This window comes from Triticum aestivum, chromosome 4D, assembly GCF_018294505.1.
Source record: "Triticum aestivum cultivar Chinese Spring chromosome 4D, IWGSC CS RefSeq v2.1, whole genome shotgun sequence".
NCBI classification, from domain to species: Eukaryota; Viridiplantae; Streptophyta; class Magnoliopsida; order Poales; family Poaceae; genus Triticum; species Triticum aestivum.
In genome coordinates, this window is record NC_057805.1 from 9,600,933 (window position 1) to 9,624,757 (window position 23,825).

At 46.4% G+C, this 23,825-nt stretch overlaps 1 protein-coding gene across 4 annotated transcripts; it reads right to left on the minus strand.

Moving 5' to 3' along the window:
• Nucleotides 1-5,577: 5,577 nt before the first annotated feature.
• LOC123095683 (BEL1-like homeodomain protein 7) lies at nucleotides 5,578-11,685 on the minus strand. 4 transcript variants are annotated; one of them, XM_044517227.1, is made up of 6 exons: nucleotides 11,256-11,685; nucleotides 10,115-10,229; nucleotides 8,567-9,489; nucleotides 7,239-7,615; nucleotides 7,098-7,158; nucleotides 5,578-6,750 (listed from the first exon to the last, which is right to left on the minus strand). In XM_044517227.1, the coding sequence occupies exons 3-6, from the start codon at nucleotides 9,407-9,409 to the stop codon at nucleotides 6,115-6,117; spliced, it is 1,917 nt and encodes a 638-aa protein (XP_044373162.1). In that variant the 5' UTR covers nucleotides 9,410-9,489; nucleotides 10,115-10,229; nucleotides 11,256-11,685; the 3' UTR covers nucleotides 5,578-6,114. The 4 variants fall into 4 exon arrangements, with proteins under 4 accessions (XP_044373162.1, XP_044373164.1, XP_044373165.1 ...); XM_044517229.1 differs by lacking the exon at nucleotides 11,256-11,685 and adding an exon at nucleotides 10,806-11,208; XM_044517230.1 differs by lacking the exon at nucleotides 11,256-11,685 and adding an exon at nucleotides 10,726-11,208.
• Nucleotides 11,686-23,825: the final 12,140 nt, after the last annotated feature.

Consider the following 23,825-nt stretch of genomic DNA (forward strand, 5'->3'; position numbering starts at 1 on the left):
AGCGCGTAACACATGCAAGTCGACGCGCGGGGACAAGAGAGTGGACCGCAGGCTACGGCGCTATGGCCCGAAGGGTCGACGCGGCGGCAGCAGGCGGGTCGGGGCAGCGGCGTGGACCGCGTGCCACGACGCTACGGCCCGATGGGCGGCGCAGCGGCGGTGCGCGGGTCTTTGCAACCATGGGAACGGCCTCGGGCAGCGGGGACCGCGTGCCATGGCGCTACAACCCGAAGGGGCGACGCGGCGGTGACGTGTGGGCCGGTGCAGCCGCGGGGAGAACCACGGGGCTGCGACCCGATGGGGCGACGCAGCGGCACCCTGTTGCTCGATCGGTGGAGGGGCGCGCCGTACTCGGTGACAGCCTTCATGTGACCTACAGAGGCGCGTGCAACTGACTTACCAGGTCGGTGGCACGGAGCGGATTGAGCGGATCGCAGGCAGGCGGGTGACTAATACGACCGCACACGAGACTGGGGATGCTGCTCGGTGATGATGACAGCGGTGCGGACGGTGAAGCAAGATGGTCGAGCAGACCTAGGTGACAACGGCCGACGGGGAACGACGTGCGGACGAGCGGCTAGCGCTCGGCGCCCGAGCGGTCAACACAACGCCGACGCCCGAGCGGTCAAGCCCGAGCGACCAACGCGGCACCGACGGCCATACGGCAGCGGTGGAGACGGTAGGTGATGCAGGAGTCTGTTCGGAGCAGGACGACGATGGCCGGCGCAAAGCGACCAACGGGCAGATGCGCGGCCGATGGCCGTGAAGGCCATCGCATCGCGCGAGGCCGTCCAGTCGGAGAAGAGACCGGGTGGTCGCGCCGACGTTGAAGTAGAGGCGGCGACGACCGGTGTAGACCGACGGGCAGCAAACGCGCAAACGACGGCCATCACGAGCCGGCGTGTCTCGCGAAGCCGCCGGATCAGAGTGGAAGCTAGGGGGTCACGCCAATCTCGGAGTAGAGGCGCGCGGGGGGTCGACGGCGATGGTGGGTGACGCAATCCGATCTATGATCGGTGAACCAAAAAAGAAAATACCGGCTAAACGACCGGCACGGAGAAAACCGGAAGAGATCAGCAAAACTCACCTGGTCAATCGATCACAAATCGGCGAACGAACCCTGCTACGGGTCACACGGCCCGGCGGAGATCATGGAGATCGACCTCCCTGGGGGCGGCGCGGTGCAGAAGCGTGTGGTGGCTAGGTCTAGGAACTTGTTGCTAGTACCATGTTAGAAGGGAATAGAGAGGGATTGGCGGAATATGATGGATGTTGTATTGAGCCTCAGGGGCGAGTATATCTAGGAGTACAGACTTGGAGGGCAAGAAGCCTCTTCTAAAGATAAAGTAGGAGACGGATTATAAATCCTAGACTACCAAATACATGTAACTCAAATATATCTCTAACGCTATCACTCTTCCAATTCCTCCCCGTCAACTGTTTATTCCTCTCTAGCTCGGTCCCATGTTTGTCCCCTCCACTTGGCTCATCGTCATCATCCAATCCAATAGATTGGTAATAGCTTGTGCCATCGTTGTTCTTCATCTCCTTGACTGGGTTCTTGAGATATTCAAAGAGGTTTGACCACTTTAGTTTCCCATTCAATTGCACCCAACAATGGGTCATAGTGAATAACTTTTTTCTCATTGATGGTACAAAGTGGAGGTCAACCCCATCTAGCAAGCAAAAATCACACTTCAACATAATGCAAGAAACGAAGCAAGCAACAAAGATAAATGACCAATGTGAAACAAACTAAACTTACATGGCTATCAAGTCCAATGCCACTTTGGTGCCTATTCACCACTTGTGCATAGAAACCACAAAACTTGTTCACGGACTCCCCGATGACGACTCATCTATGTTGGAAAGAGCCTTCATTGCGGTGGTATGGATTGGATGCATCTCCACGTAGTGCTTGTGTTCATGGTACCATGCACGGATTTTTTTCAAATATGTTGAGCTCTTTGACTCGGTTCCACAAATATGATCCATGCTTATGGCCAACCAAACTTTACACAACAAGTCATATTCGTGGGTTGAGTATACATTTCCTCTTGCCTTCACCTTTTTTTAGTGCGTGATGGTTGTACGTCCAACATCAAACAAAAGGCAAATTTTGATCACCCACCTCATAATTTGGAGGAGCTTGGCCATCATTTATCATGTCCATCATGAATGAGTCCTAAAGATGCATCACAATGAAACTACAATCCTAAAATTAATAAAAAAAATTGCTTATGGGGCAAACTAACTATTTTGTTAAGGAATATCATCGAACGGTTGTTGTCCAGCGCCAAAGATTCCCGACGTTGTTTGCGACCGCTGAAGTTGCGGCGACTCGTATAACGTGTCTGGGAGGTGTCTGCTTCTTGCTTGAAGCCATCTGAGATGTCCGCCCGTTGCGAAGCCGGAATGACATAAGGCCATGGTGTGGCCGAGAGCGCGCATGCGGTTGCGGCCGTGGTGTGGTGGAAAACACTAACATGGACGTGGTGAACTCCGTGTCAACGGCGTTCTTGCCTGCCTTCTCATTTGCACTTTGGTCCCGTGGGCGATGATCTTTGCTTTGTTTTCAGTGGTAGGGACCCCCACAGACTCCGCCGACCCATCCTCCATGGCGCGGGAAGTGCGGACATTTATCGCTAGGAAGGAGGAGGAGGTCGGCAGCGATGACGCGAACAAGGCGATGGAGCGAACGCGGGAGAAAGGGGAGGACATATGCAGAAGAGAGGATGGTCCATCTTGTCAATGGATTTGGGGTGGGTCCGGCTTGTCAAATCCGACGTGGCAAACGCGTTCGGACGACCACAAATCCGCCAAATATATGGGTTGGATTTGAGGGTGTCAGACGACCAGACATTTGGTTGAGTTTGATGGGGGTTCGATTGGGTGGCGCTTTGGAATTTTTTTGGCCGGGGAGTGTCCAGGCTGCATAGTTTAAAAAACCGAAACGGAGATCGAACCGGTGAGCCCATCGGTTCAGGTTTTTACCAGTTGGACCGCAGGTTCACCGGTTCATCATCCGGTCTTCTACGTAAAATAATACTCCCTCCGTCCCAAAATAAGTGTCTCAAATTTGTACTAACTTTAGTAAAATTGTACTAAGGTTAAGACACTTATTTTAGGATAGAGGGAGTATATGTTTAGTAATATTTATATATGCTAATATAGTGTTAAACAGTAGTCAAATAAAATTACTTCATCATAATAGACAACAAAGTAGCATGACCGAGTTAGTTATTGGGCCATTAGCATGCAACTCCTTTTCCTATGTGCTCCGGGATCGAATCCCACTTCTTTGAAATTCTGCATTAATCATTTTGCTGGGTTTTTTCGGTTCAAATGCCCGATTTAATCACCGGATTTCTAGAAAACCAGCCAGTTTGACCGGTTTTCTCTGGTGCAGTTGACCGGTTCTGGTTTTTCCCGGTCCAACTGCAGGTCCGGTCCGGTTTTTTAAAGAGGTAATATCACCACTGGTGCCTAAACCTTTTACGGATGTTCACTTTAGTGCCTGAACTTTAAAAATACGTTGAACTAGTTCTAAAACTGGACACGAAACCGGTTCAAATGCCCGCTTTATTCACCGGTTTTCTCCGGTCCAGTTGTAGCACGGTCTTATTAACTTATAAAAACGCCAAGGTCGCCGGTTCTGGTTTTTTCCGGTCCAATTGCAGATCCGGTCCGTTTCTTTAAAGAGTTAATATCACCACTGGTGCCTAGACTTGTAGGGATGTTCACTTTAGTGTCTGAACTTAAAAAATATGTCGAACTAGTTTTAAAGCTTGGCATGAATGTGTAAATACGGTACTAAAGCCATTCGTAGACGTAAAATGTGCTGGCGTGGCTTGGGATCCATTTGTAGCACGAAACAGGATTTTAGTCAAATGACTATGTTTTTATGATTATTGGGTCCTGTCTGTCGCAACTAGGAAACGAAAAACAGTGCCGGTAGGGTTCGACTTGAAGAGTGCAGGCGGCCTCCAATGGCCACTCCACCATACAAGTTTTCATGCAAATATGTACTCCCTCCGTTCCTAAATGTAAGTCTTTGTAGAGATTTCACTATGAAGCAGATACGGATGTATATAGATGCACTTTAGTGTGTAGATTAACTCATTTTGCTCCGTATCTAGTCCATAGTGAAATCTCTATAAAGACTTATATTTAGAAACGGAGAGAGTAAATTATAATCACACTAATACACATACTACTGTGAATTTTGCAGACATCATTTTTTAGAAGAAAAATGTAAAACGTCTGTAGATTATAACGATAATAAACACGTGTTATTTAAAAAATCTATAAACCAGGCCCTTGCCATGTTGTAAGTTATAAATATTTGTGGTACACAAATATTCTTGTGCACACAAACTAAATACATAGATGTATGCAATAAAATAGCTTACTAAAAATGTTCCTGTAAGTTTTAGAAATATTCAGGTATTATTTAGAAAATACTATTTAAATAAAATCCATGAGTGTTTCAAAATGTTTACTAACTACAAAAATTTCAAATATATAGTCATGGATTATTTTTAAAAATTATTATTATTTATAAATATATAGCGAATATAAACGTTTTTATACATGCATGGTTATACTTAATTTATAGAAATTTATGGATAATTGTTTTACTAAATATTTATGCATGTTCACTTGTGTATAATTTCACTCATGGCTTATATTCATAATTTTTATATAATGTAAATATAATCCACAGGTGAATTAGTAAACAACATACTTATTTAAAAATGTGTGCATGATTATGCAAATGTTTGTATAACTTAAATTATATTTATGAACTATAATGTTAAAAACATTTGCAATATTTAATACTGTACAAAAATATTTATAAATGTTTGTATAACTAAAATTATATTTATGAACTGTAACGTTAAAATATTTGCAATATTTAATATTACGCAAACATCTTTATAATTAATATATATTATTTCAATTATATGAATTTTTCTAAAATAATACATGAATATTTTTAATTACATGAATATTTTTAATTACATGAACATTTTTTTAAAGTTAGTTATCTTAGTTTAATGTATAACATTTACAATTACTAATACCGCACGAATAGTTAAACTTCATTTGTGTTACTGTGATTATGAGTTACAGACTTTTTACAGTTTACTTTTAAAATTAGCATACACTAAATGGGCCGTACTGAGTGCAACCCATTTAAGTAGCACAAGCTTTGTATTTCGCAGTAGAGTACATTAAGACTAAGGGGCCTTTGTTATCTCATAAAGCTGTGTTAGAGTGGCTAGCACAGGTCTCTCGCACGCTTCAGGTACCATTTTTCATTTCAATTTTCCTTCTGTACTGACAGGCAGGACCCAGTAGTAGTATTTAACTAAAATTCTGATCCGTTGCTAGAAGTGGACCCATGCCATGTCAGCCGAATACGGTGCCATATCAGCGTAATTTACGTCTTCAAATGGGATTAACACCGTGTTCATGTCAAGGTTTAGAACTAGTTTGACATATTTTTGAAGTTTAGACACTAAAGATTTGCCATATTTATCAAGTTCAGGCACTAAAGTGAACATCCGTGTCAAGTTCAAACACCACTAATGATATTACTTTTTTCTAAGCTGGTACTACAGGGTGTATGGGCTGCTCCGGTTGGAGATGCTCTGACATGCACACACACAATCTGAAGCGTTCCCTGCATTGCATTTTTACAGGTTTGTCCTTCTGCTTTTCGTTCAACCACCGGCTGCCCGATAGATAACTGACCAGAAGTATCCGTTACCGTAACTTTTTTACAGGATGGTTCGTCTTCAGTCATAACCTTTTACACGTATAACCCATCATCTTTACAAAAATTATTTACCCCACCCCCACAAATTTATAATACATTTCATGCTATACCCTCTCTCTTCTATACCAAATGCAACTACAGCTACAATTTCCATGCTTTTCCAGGCACGTTATTATCATGGCCCTACAAAATTACTCCCTCCGTAAACTAATATAAGAGCGTTTAGAGTACTAAAGTAGTGATCTAAACGCTCTTACATTAGTTTACAGAGGGTGTACAAAATAATCATCATCTCCATCCAATGTTCACCGACGAGCGTTTCAGTTCATTCAGGCCACGAAATCGTGCAGCAGGGGCGACGGCTCAAACTGCTGCCGTTGATCCAGCTGGTTCGTCGACTCATAGTCCGAAGAGGCCACGGCGGCGCCAGCGCCGGGATGAGCCGCGGCGGTGTTGTAGATATCTTCCTCCCCGCCGGCCGTGAACCCTGGCCGGTGAGCGTTCGGAGCAGAAAGGTTGTTCTCGGCGTGCTGCAATCCTAGCGTCAACGACACATTGCTGTTCTGATATCCCCCGAGCTCCGCCAAATGGTAGGCCATGAACCGCGCGCTCTCGTCGCCATGGAGGAGACCGCCGTCCGCCTCACCCGGTCTTTGGTCCTTCAACAGCAGGTTCATGAAGCCGTCGTCAGAGTTTGCCTCGTTGTGGAAGCTGGACGGCGCTCCGGTGAGACCCGCCATCTCCATGTTGGCTTTGAATTCACCGGTTTGGTAAGCCTGACCCTGGCTCATGGAGCATTTCAGATCTTCCTTGTCTTCACAAGACGCCATTTTGTCCTTGCTTCTTGGTAAGTTGTCCGAGGAGGAGTTTGAGTCGAGCTCTGCCTCCCCGGTCTCTTCTTTGTACATGTCTTCGATCATCGGTTTCCATAGGCGGACACGGGCATTGATGAACCAGTTCGAAATCTAGGACAATGAAGGATGTAAAGTAAGTTCAGCAAACGGATTTCATTTCACAGAATGCAAAGTCTTCCAGAAGTCATTTGCACAATTTTTCAAAGCCAAATATCCAATTCTCCTAGAATACAAGTTGTTTATTGATGCAGAACTTAACAAATATAATTTTGCCTATTTGCAGGTTATCGACATACTACATGCTAGTAGAGTAGTAACCCTGCAGCATGATTCAGAATTTGCACCACTTGCATATTACCAAGATGAGTTACGAACCCCTATTTGTGCGTATTGATTTTAGTACTAACAAGGCATGCCAATCATTTATTGTGGCGATATCTTGGTAAGATCATAAATACCTGACTTCTTGTTAAACCAGTTTGCCTCGCTAGCATTAGCTTTTCTGAATCTTTTGGATACCTGAAAAATATAACGGTGTCTTCAGAATAAAAGCGAAAAGGGGCAAGTGGCGATAAGTATATGAGAAATAAGCAACTTACGGGTGAAGGAAGTGTTCAAACAGCCAAGCACGAAGAATTGAAACTGAGTTTTCAGGCAGTCCCCTCTGTGGCCTCCAGGCATTTTGCTGTAGCATACCATACTGTTGGAAAGCTCGTTGTTGCCTTAACTGCTGATCAATGTAACGGAGGCGAGTTAACTTGCCCTCTCTACCCGATGAATTATCCTCCTCTCCCAGTTTCTTTCGGATAACATTAACCTGGTCGTTGATAGCATCCTTCAGACATCGGAAATGCCGCGATATTGTCTGAAGGGCAACTGCGGTATAAGGTTTGGCAGCTCCAGACCCAGCAATCATATCGAAAGACGACACTACAATTTGCATTTGATGGAAATAATGCTTGTACTTTCGGTCAACCTGAGAAAAAAGATAGCTTGGTGTTCAGAATAGTTCATTGAGGATGTGATGTGTAGTAAGTACTAACTACTAACTGAAAAATAAGAACACCGCATTCAGGTTGCCAGTTAAGTCACTATCCCTGTTTAGCCTGTGTTAAGGACACATCTGTCTTGCTGAGTGCCTTTTTGAAAGAGTATTATTTCTCAGCAAAGTTTCTGTATTTAGTTCAAATCTGATTCAGATACCAAAACTTTACCAACAAATACCATTCTTCCTGACAGCTCCTCAGAGATTTACCTTTTAGGTTCCCGCCCACTTGACATTTTAATAGGATTTTTAACATGACTTACTTCTGAACTTTGTGGTGATCTAATTAATCAGCATATAGTAGTTAGATATATGTTCCAGTTCCTACTCCAACTATGCTTAGTACTTCCTTGGAGACTCTTTAGCTAAAAACTTGCATGCACAAGCTTAAGCCTTGTTATATGTTGGTATATAGGCAGCTAAGGTTTCTTAAGAAGCCTAGACCCACTTAGAAACTTTTGAACCATCTCTCCCGACTTCTTCAAGGAGCCCCATGTATGAATTTCTAGTTAGAAACCAACCATTCTGAATGAACTTTGGATCATGACCCGTTTATGTTACTCTAGTCAATATTAAGTCCATGCCCCTTGATTGGGTGGGATTCCAATCCCAACCACCGCCTTTTCTAAGAACAAAGATAGGACATTGCAAGTTGACTTCTGAGATATGACAAACTCTGAGCTGCGTTTCTTGAGAAAAATAAAGAAACTCTGAACTGCAACTGTCACCAAATAAAGTTTATTTTTATGGAACTTTAGACTGGAGTACAAAAAATCAAGTTAGCCCATATGGTATATTTGAAGTGATTAGTCAAGCAAAGGTAAATCTTCATGGCATTTCAGTTTGATTTCGACAGTAAATTATGGTGGCAGTCTCACAAACCTCATCCAGCATGGCCAAAAGTTTCGCCATCTTATTCTGGAGCTCTTGTTTCTCAGCCGCAGAAATCTCAGGTTCCGCATTGGCAGTAGACTCCTGTGGGTTAGAAGATACCCCCTCACTTTTCAACACCTCATCGGCGTCTTTGCCATCCATTTTTCCTGCTTCAACCTTGTCTTTCTGCGCGTTTTGCTTTATACTCTTCCAAACACTGACGATCTCGTCAAGCAATTCTTGTGCTGCCTTTAGATACTTTGAATTCCTGATTGCCCGTGAGGCCTCCGACTGCATATTCTTCATTCCGTTTTCATCACCCTGGTAAGATTGGGTTGCCAGTAAGTCAGGCTTTGGGGACCAGTATGGGTATGAAGGTGCCAGGATATGTGTGTTGAGGCTCAGGGACAATCCTTGGCCTGGTGCTGATGGAACACTCGCCGAACTGGGGTTGTTCAACAAGCCGAAATCAAGCTGTGCGCTGCTATGGGCATCATTGTGGATGAGATCACCACCACCACCACCACTCTGTGCACCATCCATGAAATGCATTAACATCTCATTCCTCATATCTTTGACAGGAGCGAAGGAGCTTTGCTCTGTAAGCGAGGTGACCATGTTAGGAGGTTCCCTTGATGATGAATGTTCTGAAGGATGGCCATGCAGCTCCATGAAATTCTGCTGAGGCTGGATAATGCCACTGAATTCCGTGTATGGTCCAGAAGATGCATTGTTTGAATAGAGCAAGTTCCCCAGGGCTGACGGCACGGGATACGACGCATTTCCCGTGTCTGGTGAGTACATGGTTTGCGGGTCCCTTTCGTCACCTGGGCTTGAGTAATAATTAGACATGTCACAACTTTGACTGCTCACTTATGAAGCAACTGCATGCCACTTGTGAAGTCAACCCAATCAAAATTTAATTGACCTGCCTGCAAAGGGAAAAATGAGTAAGGGTTGGGCATAGCACTGAAGAAGGATAACCAACTGAAAAAGGAAGTACTTCTATCCTCAAACAGTAAGAGAGGATGCAACCAATAGTAATTCCTTATCTCTCTTTTTCCAGAAAAAAAAAACTCAGGCCGTGTCTCTTCTGCAAGGGCACAAGATACACACACACACAGACACACACACAGTAGCCATCACGAGTGATTTAAGCCCAGGACCTCACATTTGTACTCTTTGGCAGCAGTTACCACCGTTGTGTTCCATTTTTGTTTTTCACATTTGTACCATGGAAGAAACAGGCACCAATGCTCAGGAAACAAGACAACACAATGTGACAGTGCGAGATGCTTGTTTGCAGGCTAAAGGTACAGGTGGTCCGCCATCTATGAGCTCAGCTCAGCTAGGTTCTTGGCCGTTTGCACCTTCCTCACCAAGATGGTGAGAATGCGGTGGAAAATTCCTTATGTTTCACCAGAATAACACAACCATCCAAAGGGGCCAAAGCCACCCAAAGGAACCACCAAACCAGAAAACTGCATCATTCTGAAGAAAACATTATTCTTTTGCCTGTTCTTGAATGAAATACGATTATGTGCTGACCGGCAATACCTTGTCTGATCAATTATTGATGGCCGAGGCGTGCGCAGGACTCCTCGGGGGCTCCTTCACCAGCTCAGCAGCAACCACCGAAGATACGGGCGTGCACGGATGATTCAGGATGATTCTGGAAGAAGAGATGAATGAAATGGCATCAGATGGCTGGCTAGATAGAAACTACTTTCATACTTGTATGCAGCTCGGATTTTAAGTAATTTTCAATGATACGACAGAGGTGGGAGTGGTGAACCAGGAGCAATGTCCAAGGCGCAGCCTTGTTGTCAGTTGTCACACGCAAAAGATGAATATAATAGCTTAAAATTCTGATGACAAGAGCTCAGAGTTCCGTTGCACAGATAATACAAGATAGCAAACAAGATAGCATAGTGATTTCGGAAGAACAAATGGTGCAGGGCTTTATCAGCATGGGTTTCATCAAGGCATCCAATGAAAGAAAGATTCAAGGATCAGCAAACAAAGATGGAAGGGTTCCCACTGTAACCAAGCCCCAAAGCCAGCTCCACTGGTAGCTGGGGGAGGGGAAGCAACCAGAAACTCAGATTGAGCTACCAATACCGCATAAGAAACACCGAATTCTAAGGGGATAACCAAGAATTCCATACCAAAGAGGTGAGGAGGGGATAATTTCTTCAGGCATCAAAAACAGGGGAACCAAGAACTTGCGGCCAAAACCCCCAAATACCTTCAGTTCCTCAAGAATCCCAACTCTAGGCTGCACTAAAATCCACAGCCAGGGCTACCAATCTCTCCCAGCTCCTGAACTGAAGAACCCAGGCAGAAACACCAAGAAGAGGCCCCGTAATTCAGAGAGACTGGCTAGCCACATACCTATCGCCGCACTCAAAAGCCAAGAAAAGCTCACCAACCAATCATTGGAGCCGATAACAGCAGCACCACACAGAAAGAAAGAAAAATAAAGAAAAAGGATCGGTTGCGGTTGCGGTTGCAGTTGCACCCACTCAGATCAGACAACCCAATTCCCCGAAGCAAAGAAGCAGCAGCAAGAACCAGAGCAGCAAAATCAAGCGAATATGCGCGAGGAATTTCTGCCCCTGCCGCCGCCGCCGCGGCCAGCGGAGGGGGGGCAATGATGCGGAGAGGGGGATAGAATATTGGGGAAAGGGAGGGTGACCTGAGGGCGGGGGACAGGCAGCGGCCGGCAGAGGGATTGCTGTCACGAGCCCCGCAAGCTGATCTTGGCTGGGGATAGCGGAAGGAGAGAGACAGAGCGGCGGAGAGGAGAAAGAAAATCGGTGAATCTTTGCTCCTCTCTCTCCCTCTCTCTCTCCTCCGGCACGGGGACAAAATCAGATCCCTCCCACCCGAGATTACAATATCTTTCTTTGCTGCTGCTGCTTCTTCAACCTTCTGCTGCTGCTTCTTCTCGGGTCCAAAAAAATAAATGGGTAAACAAAGCGGGCACCAACCACTAACAACTGTTATACCAGCATATGATAATGCGGCGGAAAATTTCCCTCTTTTTTCTTTCTTGGTGTTCTTTATTGCTGCTGCTGTTAGCGGGGATGGGACGGGACGGGATAATTGGGTGGTGGGGTGGGGTGGGGTGGGGGGCGTTCGGAGGCGGGTTTAGGCTTTAATCCAAACCGGGGAGAGCTGTTGGGGAGGCATTTGGTTTGTTTGTTTGGCGGTGCGTCCACCACCACCACCACCACGGCCTCCTTCGAGGTGCTTCTTCTTGTTGTCTTACACCGTAACGCGTGTTGATTTGATTTGATTTGATATATCGTGGAGCTTGCTTATGGTTTTAATTATGTGATGTTGTGTCAGGCTGTGCTGGGTCTGGCTTTTCATTATTGCTGGGATTATGTGATGTGACACAAAGTCTAAAACTGATTTGTTGGGAGAGGGTTTTATTTTTATTTTTTCATAACGCCAGATGCAGACACATATCATCTTGAGGTTGACGAAGTCACAACATGCGCCTCGTAGTCGACGGGAACGTCTGCTTGAACGTGCATCGCCGGAAATCCCGGAATGATGTGAGCACGGGGATTTGAACCCTCGTGGGTTGGGGTTACCACTGTCCTCATTAGTCATTCCCATCCAACCGTAGATTGGTTCACGGGATAGGGTTTTATTGAGGAGTATGAAACAGGGTTGAGTTTGCACTAGTAGAAAAAGGCTCATTTGTCCCGGTTCATAAGACCCATTTTGTCCCGGTTCCAGAACCGGGACTAAAGGGTCGGTACTAAAGCCCAATACCTTTAGTTCCGGTTCTTCTACGAACCGGGACAGATGGGGCTCCACGTGGCCGCTGCGGCTTGCCTAGGCAGGAGGGCCTTTTGTCCCGGTTGGTAGCACCAACCGGGACCAAAAGACATCCACGCGTCAGCAGTTCAGGGGCTGGAGTTTTTGTTTTTTTTAAGGGGGGGTTGGGGGTTTTGTAGGGTTAATTTAGGGGTTTCATATATTGTGTTAGCTAGCTAATAGAGAGAAGTGTCATCTCTTATCTCCATGCTTGGTCGACGCTACGTACTATACGTATAGAGAGGACTCGACACGCTAGCTAGCTAGTAAGCAAATGAAGGAAACCATTAAGTACAGAAGATCGTCATGAACATATACAGAGAGAAGTGATCGACCTCTCCTTCTCCGAGAGATTGGTCGAACAACAAGTTTTCGTATATCTATCCGACGCTACTGGCTACATATATACAATATAAGATCTCTTACAATCCCCTAACATCTGAACTCAAGTTCCACATGGTATTCTCCGTCTTTATCGATGACGTGGTCAAGAAAGAATCCCGCCAATTCCTCTTGAATTGCTCGTATGCGATCTTGTGGTAGGAGTTCATCCCGCATCTGAAACATCTAATTTGAAGAAGGGGGTCAATAAATATATATGAATGAAACTCAACACAAATGATGGTAATAAAATAAAATTGTGAATATTATTGCTTACGTACTTCTAATTGTTTTTTAGAGTAGCCCCGCTCACAGGTCGTGTGGCGGATGAACTCGCAAACGTAGTATCCACAGTAATTATTCCCGGGTTCCTGCCACAACCACTTTACAAGAAATAAAGGTCAATCAAACTGATAAGCAAGCATGCTAAATGGTATTGATGAAACTAGCTAGAATCAATGGGAGATGCGCGGAACTAGCTAGTAGTACTTACTTTCGGGTGTGTAAATCGCAGCTCCCCCGGCAGTGCCGGAGCTTCTGCGGTGAACGTTTTCCAAACCCTGCCAGACAAAGAAAACAATTACTTGATATCAGGAAATGAACAAAATTGCCGATATGGTGCGATAATGATCGATTGAACTTACTTCTCGAGCATTTTAGTCCTGGCCGCATACTCCTCGGGATCTTTTCGTCTCGAGTCTATGACGGTTACTAGTCCCTGCTCAAGCTTAATCTCTAGCAGAATAAAGTGGAAGTTGCGCACGCATGCATAACTCATCATCAATTACATTACTATAACCTCGAGTAATAAAGGAAACCGAATAAGCACAAGACAGTAACACTCACTTGAAGTTGTAAGGAAAGAGTATTTTATCTTTGTTTTGATTTTGAAGCAACGATCGTAGCAAGTTGTGTTGGAAATATGCCCTAGAGGCAATAATAAAATGGTTATTATTATATTTCCTTGTTCACGATAATTGTCTATTGTTCATGCTATAATTGTGTTATTCAGAAATCGTAATACATGTGTGAATACATAGACCACAACGTGTCCCTAGTAAGCCTCTAGTTGACTAGCTCGTTGATCAACAGATGGTCATGGTTTCCTGACTATGGACATTGGATGTCATTGATAACGGGATCACATCATTAGGAGAATGATGTGATGGACAAGACCCAATCCTAAGCATAGCACAAAGATCGTGTAGTTCGTTTGCTAGAGCTTTTCCAATTGTCAAGTATCATTTCCTTAGACCATGAGATTGTGCAACTCCCGGATACCGTAGGAGTGCTTTGGGTGTGCCAAACGTCACAACGTAACTGGGTGGCTATAAAGGTGCACTACGGGTATCTCCGAAAGTGTCTGTTGGGTTGGCACGAATCGAGACTAGGATTTGTCACTCCGTTTGACGGAGAGGTATCTCTGGGCCCACTCGGTAATGCATCATCATAATGAGCTCAAAGTGACCAAGTGGTTGGTCACGGGATCATGCATTACGGTACGAGTAAAGTGACTTGCCGGTAACGAGATTGAACGAGGTATTGGGATACCGACGATCGAGTCTCGGGCAAGTAACGTACCGATTGACAAAGGGAATTGTATACGGGATTGATTGAATCCTCGACATCGTGGTTCATCTGATGAGATCATCGAGGAACATGTGGGAGCCAACGTGGGTATCCAGATCCCGCTGTTGGTTATTGACCGGAGAGTCGTCTCGGTCATGTCTGCATGTCTCCCGAACCCGTAGGGTCTACACACTTAAGGTTCGGTGCCGCTAGGGTTGTAGAGATATTAGTATGCGGTAACCCGAAAGTTGTTCGGAGTCCTGGATGAGATCCCGGACGTCACGAGGAGTTCCGGAATGGTCCGGAGGTGAAGAATTATATATAGGAAGTCCAGTTTCGGCCACCGGGAAAGTTCCGGGGGTTACCGGTATTGTACCGGGACCACCGGAAGTGTCCCGGGGGTCCACCGGGTGGGGCCACCTATCCCGGAGGGCCCCATGGGCTGAAGTGGGAAGGGAACCAGCCCCTGGTGGGCTGGTGCGCCCCCCATGGGCCTCCCCTGCGCCTAGGGTTGGAAACCCTGGGGGTGGGGGGGCGCCCACCTGACTTGGGGAGCAAGTCCCCCCCTTGGCCGCCGCCCCCTCCCCCCCTCAGATGGGATCTCCAGGGGGCGGCACCCCCCCAGGACCCCTATATATAGTGGGGGGGAGGGCAGCCGCACCACAGCCCCTGGCGCCTCCCTCTCCCTCCCGTGACACCTCTCCCTCCCGCTTGCGCTTGGCGAAGCCCTGCCGGGATCCCCGCTACTTCCACCACCACGCCGTCGTGCTGCTGGATCTCCATCAACCTCTCCTTCCCCCTTGCTGGATCAACAAGGAGGAGACGTCGCTGCTCCGTATGTGTGTTGAACGCGGAGGTGCCGTCCGTTCGGCGCTCGGTCATCGGTGATTTGGATCACGACGAGTACGACTCCATCAACCCCGTTCACTTGAACGCTTCCGCTCGCGATCTACAAGGGTATGTAGATGCACTCCTTCCCTCTCGTTGCTAGTAAACTCCATAGATGGATCTTGGTGATGCGTAGAAAATTTTAAATTTCTGCAACGATCCCCAACAGTGGCATCATGAGCCAGGCCTATGCGTAGTTTCTATGCACGAGTAGAACACAAAGCAGTTGTGGGCGTAGATGTTGTCAATTTTTCTTGCCACTACTAGGCTTATCTTGTTTCGGCAGCATTGTGGGATGAAGCGGCCCGGACCGACCTTACACGTACGCTTACGTGAGACAGGTTCCACCGACTGACATGCACTAGTTGCATAAGGTGGCTAGCGGGTGTCTGTCTCTCCCACTTTAGTCGAAACAGATTCGATGAAAAGGGTCCTTATGAAGGGTAAATAGAAATTGGCATATCACGTTGTGGTTTTACGTAGGTAAGAAACGTTCTTGCTAGAAACCTATAGAAGCCACATAAAAAAACTTGCAACAACAATTAGAGGACGTCTAACTTGTTTTTGCAGCATATGCCTTGTGATGTGATATGGCCAAAAGGATGTGACGAATGAGATATATGTGATGTATGAGATTGATCATGTTCTTGTAATAGGAATCACGACTTGCATGTCGATGAATATGACAACCGGTAGGAGCCATAGGAGTTGTCTTTATTTTTTGTATGACCTGCGTGTCATTCAATAACGCCATGTAAATTACTTTACTTTATTGCTAAACACGTTAGCCATAGAAGTAGAAGTAATCGTTAGCGTGACAACTTCATGAAGACACAATGATGGAGATCATGGTGTCATGCCGGTGACGAAGATGATCATGGCGCCCCGAAGATGGAGATCAAAGGAGCAAAATGATATTGGCCATATCATGTCACTATTTGATTGCATGTGATGTTTATCATGTTTTACATCTTATTTGCTTAGATCGACGGTAGTAAGTAAGATGATCCCTTATAATAATTTCAAGAAAGTGTTCCCCCTAACTGTGCACCGTTGCGATGGTTCGTTGTTTCAAAGCACCACGTGATGATCGGGTGTGATAGATTCTAACGTTCGCATACAACGGGTGTTGACGAGCCTAGCATGTACAGACATGGCCTCGGAACACGCGCAATACACTTAGGTTGACTTGACGAGCCTAGCATGTATAGACATGGCCTAGGAACACGGAAGACCGAAAGGTCGAGCATGAGTCGTATAGAAGATACGATCAACATGAAGATGTTCACCGATGTTGAATAGTCCGTCTCACGTGATGATCGGACACGGCCTAGTTAACTCGGATCATGTTTCACTTAGATGACTAGAGGGATGTCTATCTGAGTGGGAGTTCATTGAATAATTTGATTAGATGAACTTAATTATCATGAACTTAGTCTAAAATCTTTACAATATGTCTTGTAGATCAAATGGCCCACGCTGCCCTCAACTTCAACGCGTTCCTAGAGAAAACCAAGCTGAAAGATGATGGCAGCAACTATACGGACTGGGTCCGGAACCTGAGGATCATCCTCATAGCTGCCAAGAAAGATTATGTCCTAGAAGCACCGCTAGGTGATGCACCCATCCCAGAGAACCAAGACGTTATGAACGCTTGGCAGTCACGTGTTGATGATTACTCCCTCGTTCAGTGCGGCATGCTTTACAGCTTAGAACCGGGGCTCCAAAAGCGTTTTGAGAAACACGGAGCATATGAGATGTTCGAAGAGCTGAAAATGGTTTTCCAAGCTCATGCCCGAGTCGAGAGATATGAAGTCTCCGACAAGTTCTTCAGTTGTAAAATGGAGGAAAATAGTTCTGACAGTGAGCACATACTCAAAATGTCTATGTTACACAACCGCTTGTCTCAGCTGGGAGTTAATCTCCCGGATGACGCGGTCATTGACAGAATCCTTCAGTCGCTTCCACCGAGTTACAAGAGCTTTGTGATGAACTTCAATATGCAGGGGATGGAAAAGACCATTCCTGAGGTATATTCAATGCTGAAATCAGCGGAGGTGGAGATCAAAAAGGAACATCAAGTGTTGATGGTGAATAAAACCACTAAGTTCAAGAAAGGCAAGGGTAAGAAGAACTTCAAGAAGGACGGCAAGGGAGTTGCCGCGCCCGGTAAGCCAGTTGCCGGGAAGAAGCCAAAGAATGGACCCAAGCCTGAGACTGAGTGCTTTTATTGCAAGGGAAGTGGTCACTGGAAGCGGAACTGCCCCAAATACTTAGTGGACAAGAAGGCCGGCAACACCAAAGGTATATGTGATATACATGTAATTGATGTGTACCTTACCAGTACTCGTAGTAGCTCCTGGGTATTTGATACCGGTGCTGTTGCTCATATTTGTAACTCAAAACAGGAGCTGCGGAATAAGCGGAGACTGGTGAAGGACGAGGTGACGATGCGCGTCGGGAATGGTTCCAAGGTCGATGTGATTGCCGTCGGCACGCTACCTCTGCATTTACCTACGGGATTAGTTTTAAACCTCAATAATTGTTATTTAGTGCCAGCTTTGAGCATGAACATTGTATCAGGATCTCGTTCAATGCGAGATGGCTACTCATTTAAATCCGAGAATAATGGTTGTTCTATTTATATGAGAGATATGTTTTATGGTCATGCCCCGCTGGTCAATGGTTTATTCTTAATGAATCTCGAACGTGATGTTACACATATTCATAGTGTGAATACCAAAAGATGTAAAGTTGATAACGATAGTCCCACATACTTGTGGCACTGCCGCCTTGGTCACATTGGTGTCAAGCGCATGAAGAAGCTCCATGCAGATGGACTTTTGGAGTCTCTTGATTACGAATCATTTGACACGTGCGAACCATGCCTCATGGGTAAGATGACCAAGACTCCGTTCTCCGGAACAATGGAGCGAGCAACCAACTTATTGGAAATCATACATACCAATGTGTGCGGTCCAATGAGTGTTGAGGCTCTCGGAGGCTATCGTTATGTTCTCACTCTCACTGATGACTTGAGTAGATATGGGTATCTCTACCTAATGAAACACAAGTCTGAGACCTTTGAAAAGTTCAAGGAATTTCAGAGTGAGGTTGAGAATCAACGTGACAGGAAAATAAAGTTCTTCCGATTAGATCGTGGAGGAGAATATTTGAGTCACGAATTTGGCACACACTTAAGGACATGTGGAATAGTTTCACAACTCACGCCGCCTGGAACACCTCAGCGAAATGGTGTGTCCGAACGTCGTAATCGCACTCTATTGGATATGGTGCGATCTATGATGTCTCTTACCGATCTACCGCTCTCATTTTGGGGCTATGCTTTAGAGACTGCCGCATTCACTTTAAATAGGGCTCCGTCAAAATTCGTTGAGACGACACCGTATGAATTATGGTTTGGGAAGAAACCTAAGCTGTCGTTTCTAAAATTTTGGGGATGCGATGCTTATGTCAAGAAACTTCAACCTGAAAAGCTCGAACCCAAGTCGAAAAAATGCGTCTTCATAGGATACCCTAAGGAAACCATTGGGCATACCTTCTACCTCAGATTCGAAGGCAAAATCTTTGTTGCCAAGAACGGGTCCTTTCTGGAGAAAGAGTTTCTCTCGGAAGAACTTAGTGGGAGGAAAGTGGAACTTGATGAGGTGATAGTCACCCCTTCCGAACCGGAAAGTAGCGCAGCGCGGGAAGATGTTCCTGTGGTGCCTGCACCGACTAGGGAGGAAGTTAATGATGATGATCATAAAGCTTCAGATCAAGTTACTGCTGAACTTCGTAGGTCCACAAGGACACGTTCCGCACCAGAGTGGTATGGCAACCCTGTCTTGGAAATCATGTTGTTAGACAACGGTGAACCTTCGAACTATGAAGAAGCAATGGCGGACCCGGATTCCAACAAATGGCTTGAAGCCATGCAATCCGAGATAGGATCCATGTATGAAAACGAAGTATGGACTTTGACTGACTTGCCCGATGATCGGCGAGCCATAGAAAATAAATGGATCTTTAAGAAGAAGACAGACGCGGATGGTAATGTGACCATCTATAAGGCTCGACTTGTCGCCAAGGGTTATCGACAAGTTCAAGGGGTTGACTAAGATGAGACTTTCTCACCCGTAGCGAAGCTGAATTCCGTCCGAATCATGTTAGCAATTGCCGCATTCTATGATTATGAGATATGGCAAATGGACGTCAAAACGGCATTCCTTAACGGCTTTCTGAAGGAAGAATTGTATATGATGCAACCGGAAGGTTTTGTCGATTCTAAGAATGCTAACAAGGTATGCAAGCTCAAGCGCTCCATCTATGGGCTGGTGCAAGCATCTCGGAGTAGGAACATTCAATTTGGTGAGATGATCAAAGCGTTTGGGTTTACACAGACTTACGGAGAAGCCTGTGTTTACAAGAAAGTGAGTGGGAGCTCTGTAGCATTTCTCATATTATATGTGGATGACATACTATTGATGGGAAATGATATAGAAGTCTTGGAAAGTATAAAGGCCTACTTGAATAAGTGTTTTTCAATGAAGGACCTTGGAGAAGCTGCTTATATATTAGGCATCAAGATCTATAGAGATAGATCAAGACGCCTCATTGGTCTTTCACAGAGTACGTACCTTGACAAGATATTGAAGAAGTTCAATATGGATCAGTCCAAGAAGGGGTTCTTGCCTGTATTGCAAGGTGTGTAATTGAGCACGGCTCAATGGCCGACCACGGCAGAAGATAGAGAAAAGATGAGTGTCATCCCCTATGCCTCGGCCATAGGGTCTATTATGTATGCCATGCTGTGTACCAGACCTGATGTAAACCTTGCCGTAAGTTTGGTAGGTAGGTACCAAAGTAATCCCGGCATGGAACACTAGATAGCGGTCAAGAATATCCTGAAGTACCTGAAATGGACTAAGGATATGTTTCTCGTATATGGAGGAGACGAAGATCTCATCGTAAAGGGTTACGTCGACGCTAGCTTCGACACAGATCTGGATGACTCTAAGTCACAAACCGGATACGTGTATATTTTGAATGGAGGGGCAGTAAGCTGGTGCAGTTGCAAGCAAAGCGTCGTGGTGGGATCTACATGTGAAGCGGAGTACATGGCGGTCTCAGAGGCGGCGCAAGAAGCAATCTGGATGAAGGAGTTCATTACTGACCTAGGGGTGATTCCGAATGCGTCGGGCCCGATGACTCTCTTCTGTGACAACACTGGAGCTATTTCCCTTGCCAAGGAGCCCAGGTTTCACAGGAAGACCAGGCATATCAAGCGTCGCTTCAACTCCATTCGTGAAAGTGTTCAAAATGGAGACATAGATATTTGTAAAGTACATACGGACCTGAATGTGGCAGATCCGTTGACTAAACCTCTCCCTAGAGCAAAACATGATCAACACCAGAACTCTATGGGTGTTCGATTCATCACAATGTAACTAGATTATTGACTCTAGTGCAAGTGGGAGACTGTTGGAAATATGCCCTAGAGGCAATAATAAAATGGTTATTATTATATTTCCTTGTTCATGATAATTGTCTATTGTTCATGCTATAATTGTGTTATACGAAAATCGTAATACATTTGTGAATACATAGACCACAACGTGTCCCTAGTAAGCCTCTAGTTGACTAGCTCGTTGATCAACAGATGGTCATGGTTTCCTGACTATGGACATTGGATGTCATTGATAACGGGATCACATCATTAGGAGAATGATGTGATGGACAAGACCCAATCCTAAGCATAGCACAAAGATCGTGTAGTTCGTTTGCTAGAGCTTTTCCAATTGTCAAGTATCATTTCCTTAGACCATGAGATTGTGCAACTCCCGGATACCGTAGGAGTGCTTTGGGTGTGCCAAACGTCACAACGTAACTGGGTGGCTATAAAGGTGCACTACGGGTATCTCCGAAAGTGTCTGTTGGGTTGGCACGAATCGAGACTGGGATTTGTCACTCCGTTTGACGAAGAGGTATCTCTGGGCCCACTCGGTAATGCATCATCATAATGAGCTCAAAGTGACCAAGTGGTTGGTCATGGGATCATGCATTACGGTACGAGTAAAGTGACTTGCCGGTAACGAGATTGAACGAGGTATTGGGATACCGACGATCGAATCTCGGGCAGGTAACTTACCGATTGACAAAGGGAATTGTATACGGGATTGATTGAATCCTCGACATCGTGGTTCATCCGATGAGATCATCGAGGAACATGTGGGAGCCAACATGGGTATCCAGATCCCGCTGTTGGTTATTGACCGGAGAGTCATCTCGGTCATGTCTGCATGTCTCCCGAACCCGTAGGGTCTACACACTTAAGGTTCGGTGACACTAGGGTTGTAGAGATATTAGTATGCGGTAACCCGAAAGTTTTTCGGAGTCCCGGATGAGATCCCGGACATCACAAGGAGTTCCGGAATGGTCCGGAGGTGAAGAATTATATATAGGAAGTCCAGTTTCGGCCACCGGGAAAGTTTCGGGGGTTACCGGTATTGTACCGGGACCACCGGAAGGGTCCCGGGGGTCCACCGGGTGGGGCCACCTATCCCGGAGGGCCCCATGGGCTGAAGTGGGAAGGGAACCAGCCCCTGGTGGGCTGGTGCGCCCCCCATGGGCCTCCCCTGCGCCTAGGGTTGGAAACCCTGGGGGTGGGGGCGCCCACCTGACTTGGGGAGCAAGTCCCCCCCTTGGCCGCCGCACCCCCCCCCCCTCAGATGGGATCTCCGGGGGGGAGGCACCCCCCAGGACCCCTATATATAGTGGCGGGGAGGGAGGGCAGCCGCACCACAGCCCCTGGCGCCTCCCTCTCCCTCCCGCTTGCGCTTGGCGAAGCCCTGCCGGGATCCCCGCTACTTCCACCACCACGCCGTCGTGCTGCTGGATCTCCATCAACCTCTCCTTCCCCCTTGCTGGATCAACAAGGAGGAGACGTCGCTGCTCCATACGTGTGTTGAACGCGGAGGTGCCGTCCGTTCGGCGCTCGGTCATCGGTGATTTGGATCACGACGAGTACGACTCCATCAACCCCGTTCACTTGAACGCTTCCGCTCGCGATCTACAAGGGTATGTAGATGCACTCCTTCCCTCTCGTTGCTAGTAAACTCCATAGATGGATCTTGGTGATGCGTAGAAAATTTTAAATTTCTGCAATGATCCCCAACAAGTTGGCCTCGGTTTGTTTGGCATCATGTTTAACATTCCATTCATCTATGATATTTGTGTTAATGAACCCAATATCACTGATTTGTCTTTTCTTGCATTCGGCGGTCTTCAATCTGCATATTATAGTGAGGATAATTATATATACATGCAATGAAAGAGCTGAGCTATATATATAGACTTAATTACAGAAGTAGTACTTACAGACAGTAGCAAGTGAAGAGAGGCTTTTGATTGAAAAACTGGAAGAACTCCTCAAATGGAACAGACAACAGATCAATTCCAACGAGGTCGTGCTCCTCTTTAACTCTCAGCGTCAAAGTATCCTTCCCAGACTTGCTGCAGGTGTCCATGTACCACTCATGGAATCTTCGCATCATCGTTGTTAGAGGAGGATGACCAGGTTTGACGAGAGGCTTCCCGTGCCAGTATTTGAATTCGTCCACCTCCATTGTATAAAAATGTGCATCGTCGGGCAGGTAATCTCCAGGATTGGTACCGGGCACCATCCCCGGATGATTAGCGACGATATCGCTAGACACCTTGAGCGGGGGCCACGATTGGTTTGCTTGTTCGCCGAGCTAGGTAATTTTTTCCCACTTCTTCGTTCTGCTAACCTTCGATCACTGCAAGTACGTCCTGACTGGGACGCTTCCTTATATGACCTTTCAATAATACGATCGTAGTTGGTTTGCGGCGGAGAAGGTGGTGGTCGCTTCAGGGCATCCAATGTGCGCTGAACTTTCACCTTATCTATCTTCTCCTCCAGAGGTGGATGTTTCTTTGCAAAACAATCCTTCACATAGGCTTGACAGATCTCCGTGTTTTCCTTCTCGGTCATCTCGTATGGTAACTTCTCTAGAGGCTTGAGAAATGGACTGAATCTGTATTGCCTCCCGCCTCTGGCTGTACTGCTAGATGCCGGAGCAGCCGGAGCAGCTACGGCTGTCTTCTTTCGTTGCTTACTAGGCGGAGAAGAAGGAGGCGGAGTGCTACGACGCGCCGGAGCAGCCGGAGCGGCGGCGATTGTCTTCCGCTGTTGCTGATGAGGCGGAGGAGGAGGCGGGTTGCTCGGACGCGCCGGCGCAGGCGAAGAAGGAGGCGGAGTGCCGCCACGTGCCTGTGCAATCGAAGAAGGAGGCGGAGTGCCGCCACGCACCTGAGCAGCCGGAGAAGGAGGCGGAGTGCCCTGATCACTCGCCGGAGGAGGAGGCGGAGTGCCCTGGCTCGCCGGAGGAGGAGGCGTCTAGTTCGGAAGGTTGATGAGCTCCTTCCGCCATAGACATGGAGTCTTCGGAGCAAGACCCAGCTGAGTCTCCCCTTCACCGGTAGGGTGATCAAGCTCGAGCTCCTAAAATCCCTCCATTATTTCATCGACCATCACAACAGCATAACCTTGTGGAATCGGAAGGCAGTGAAA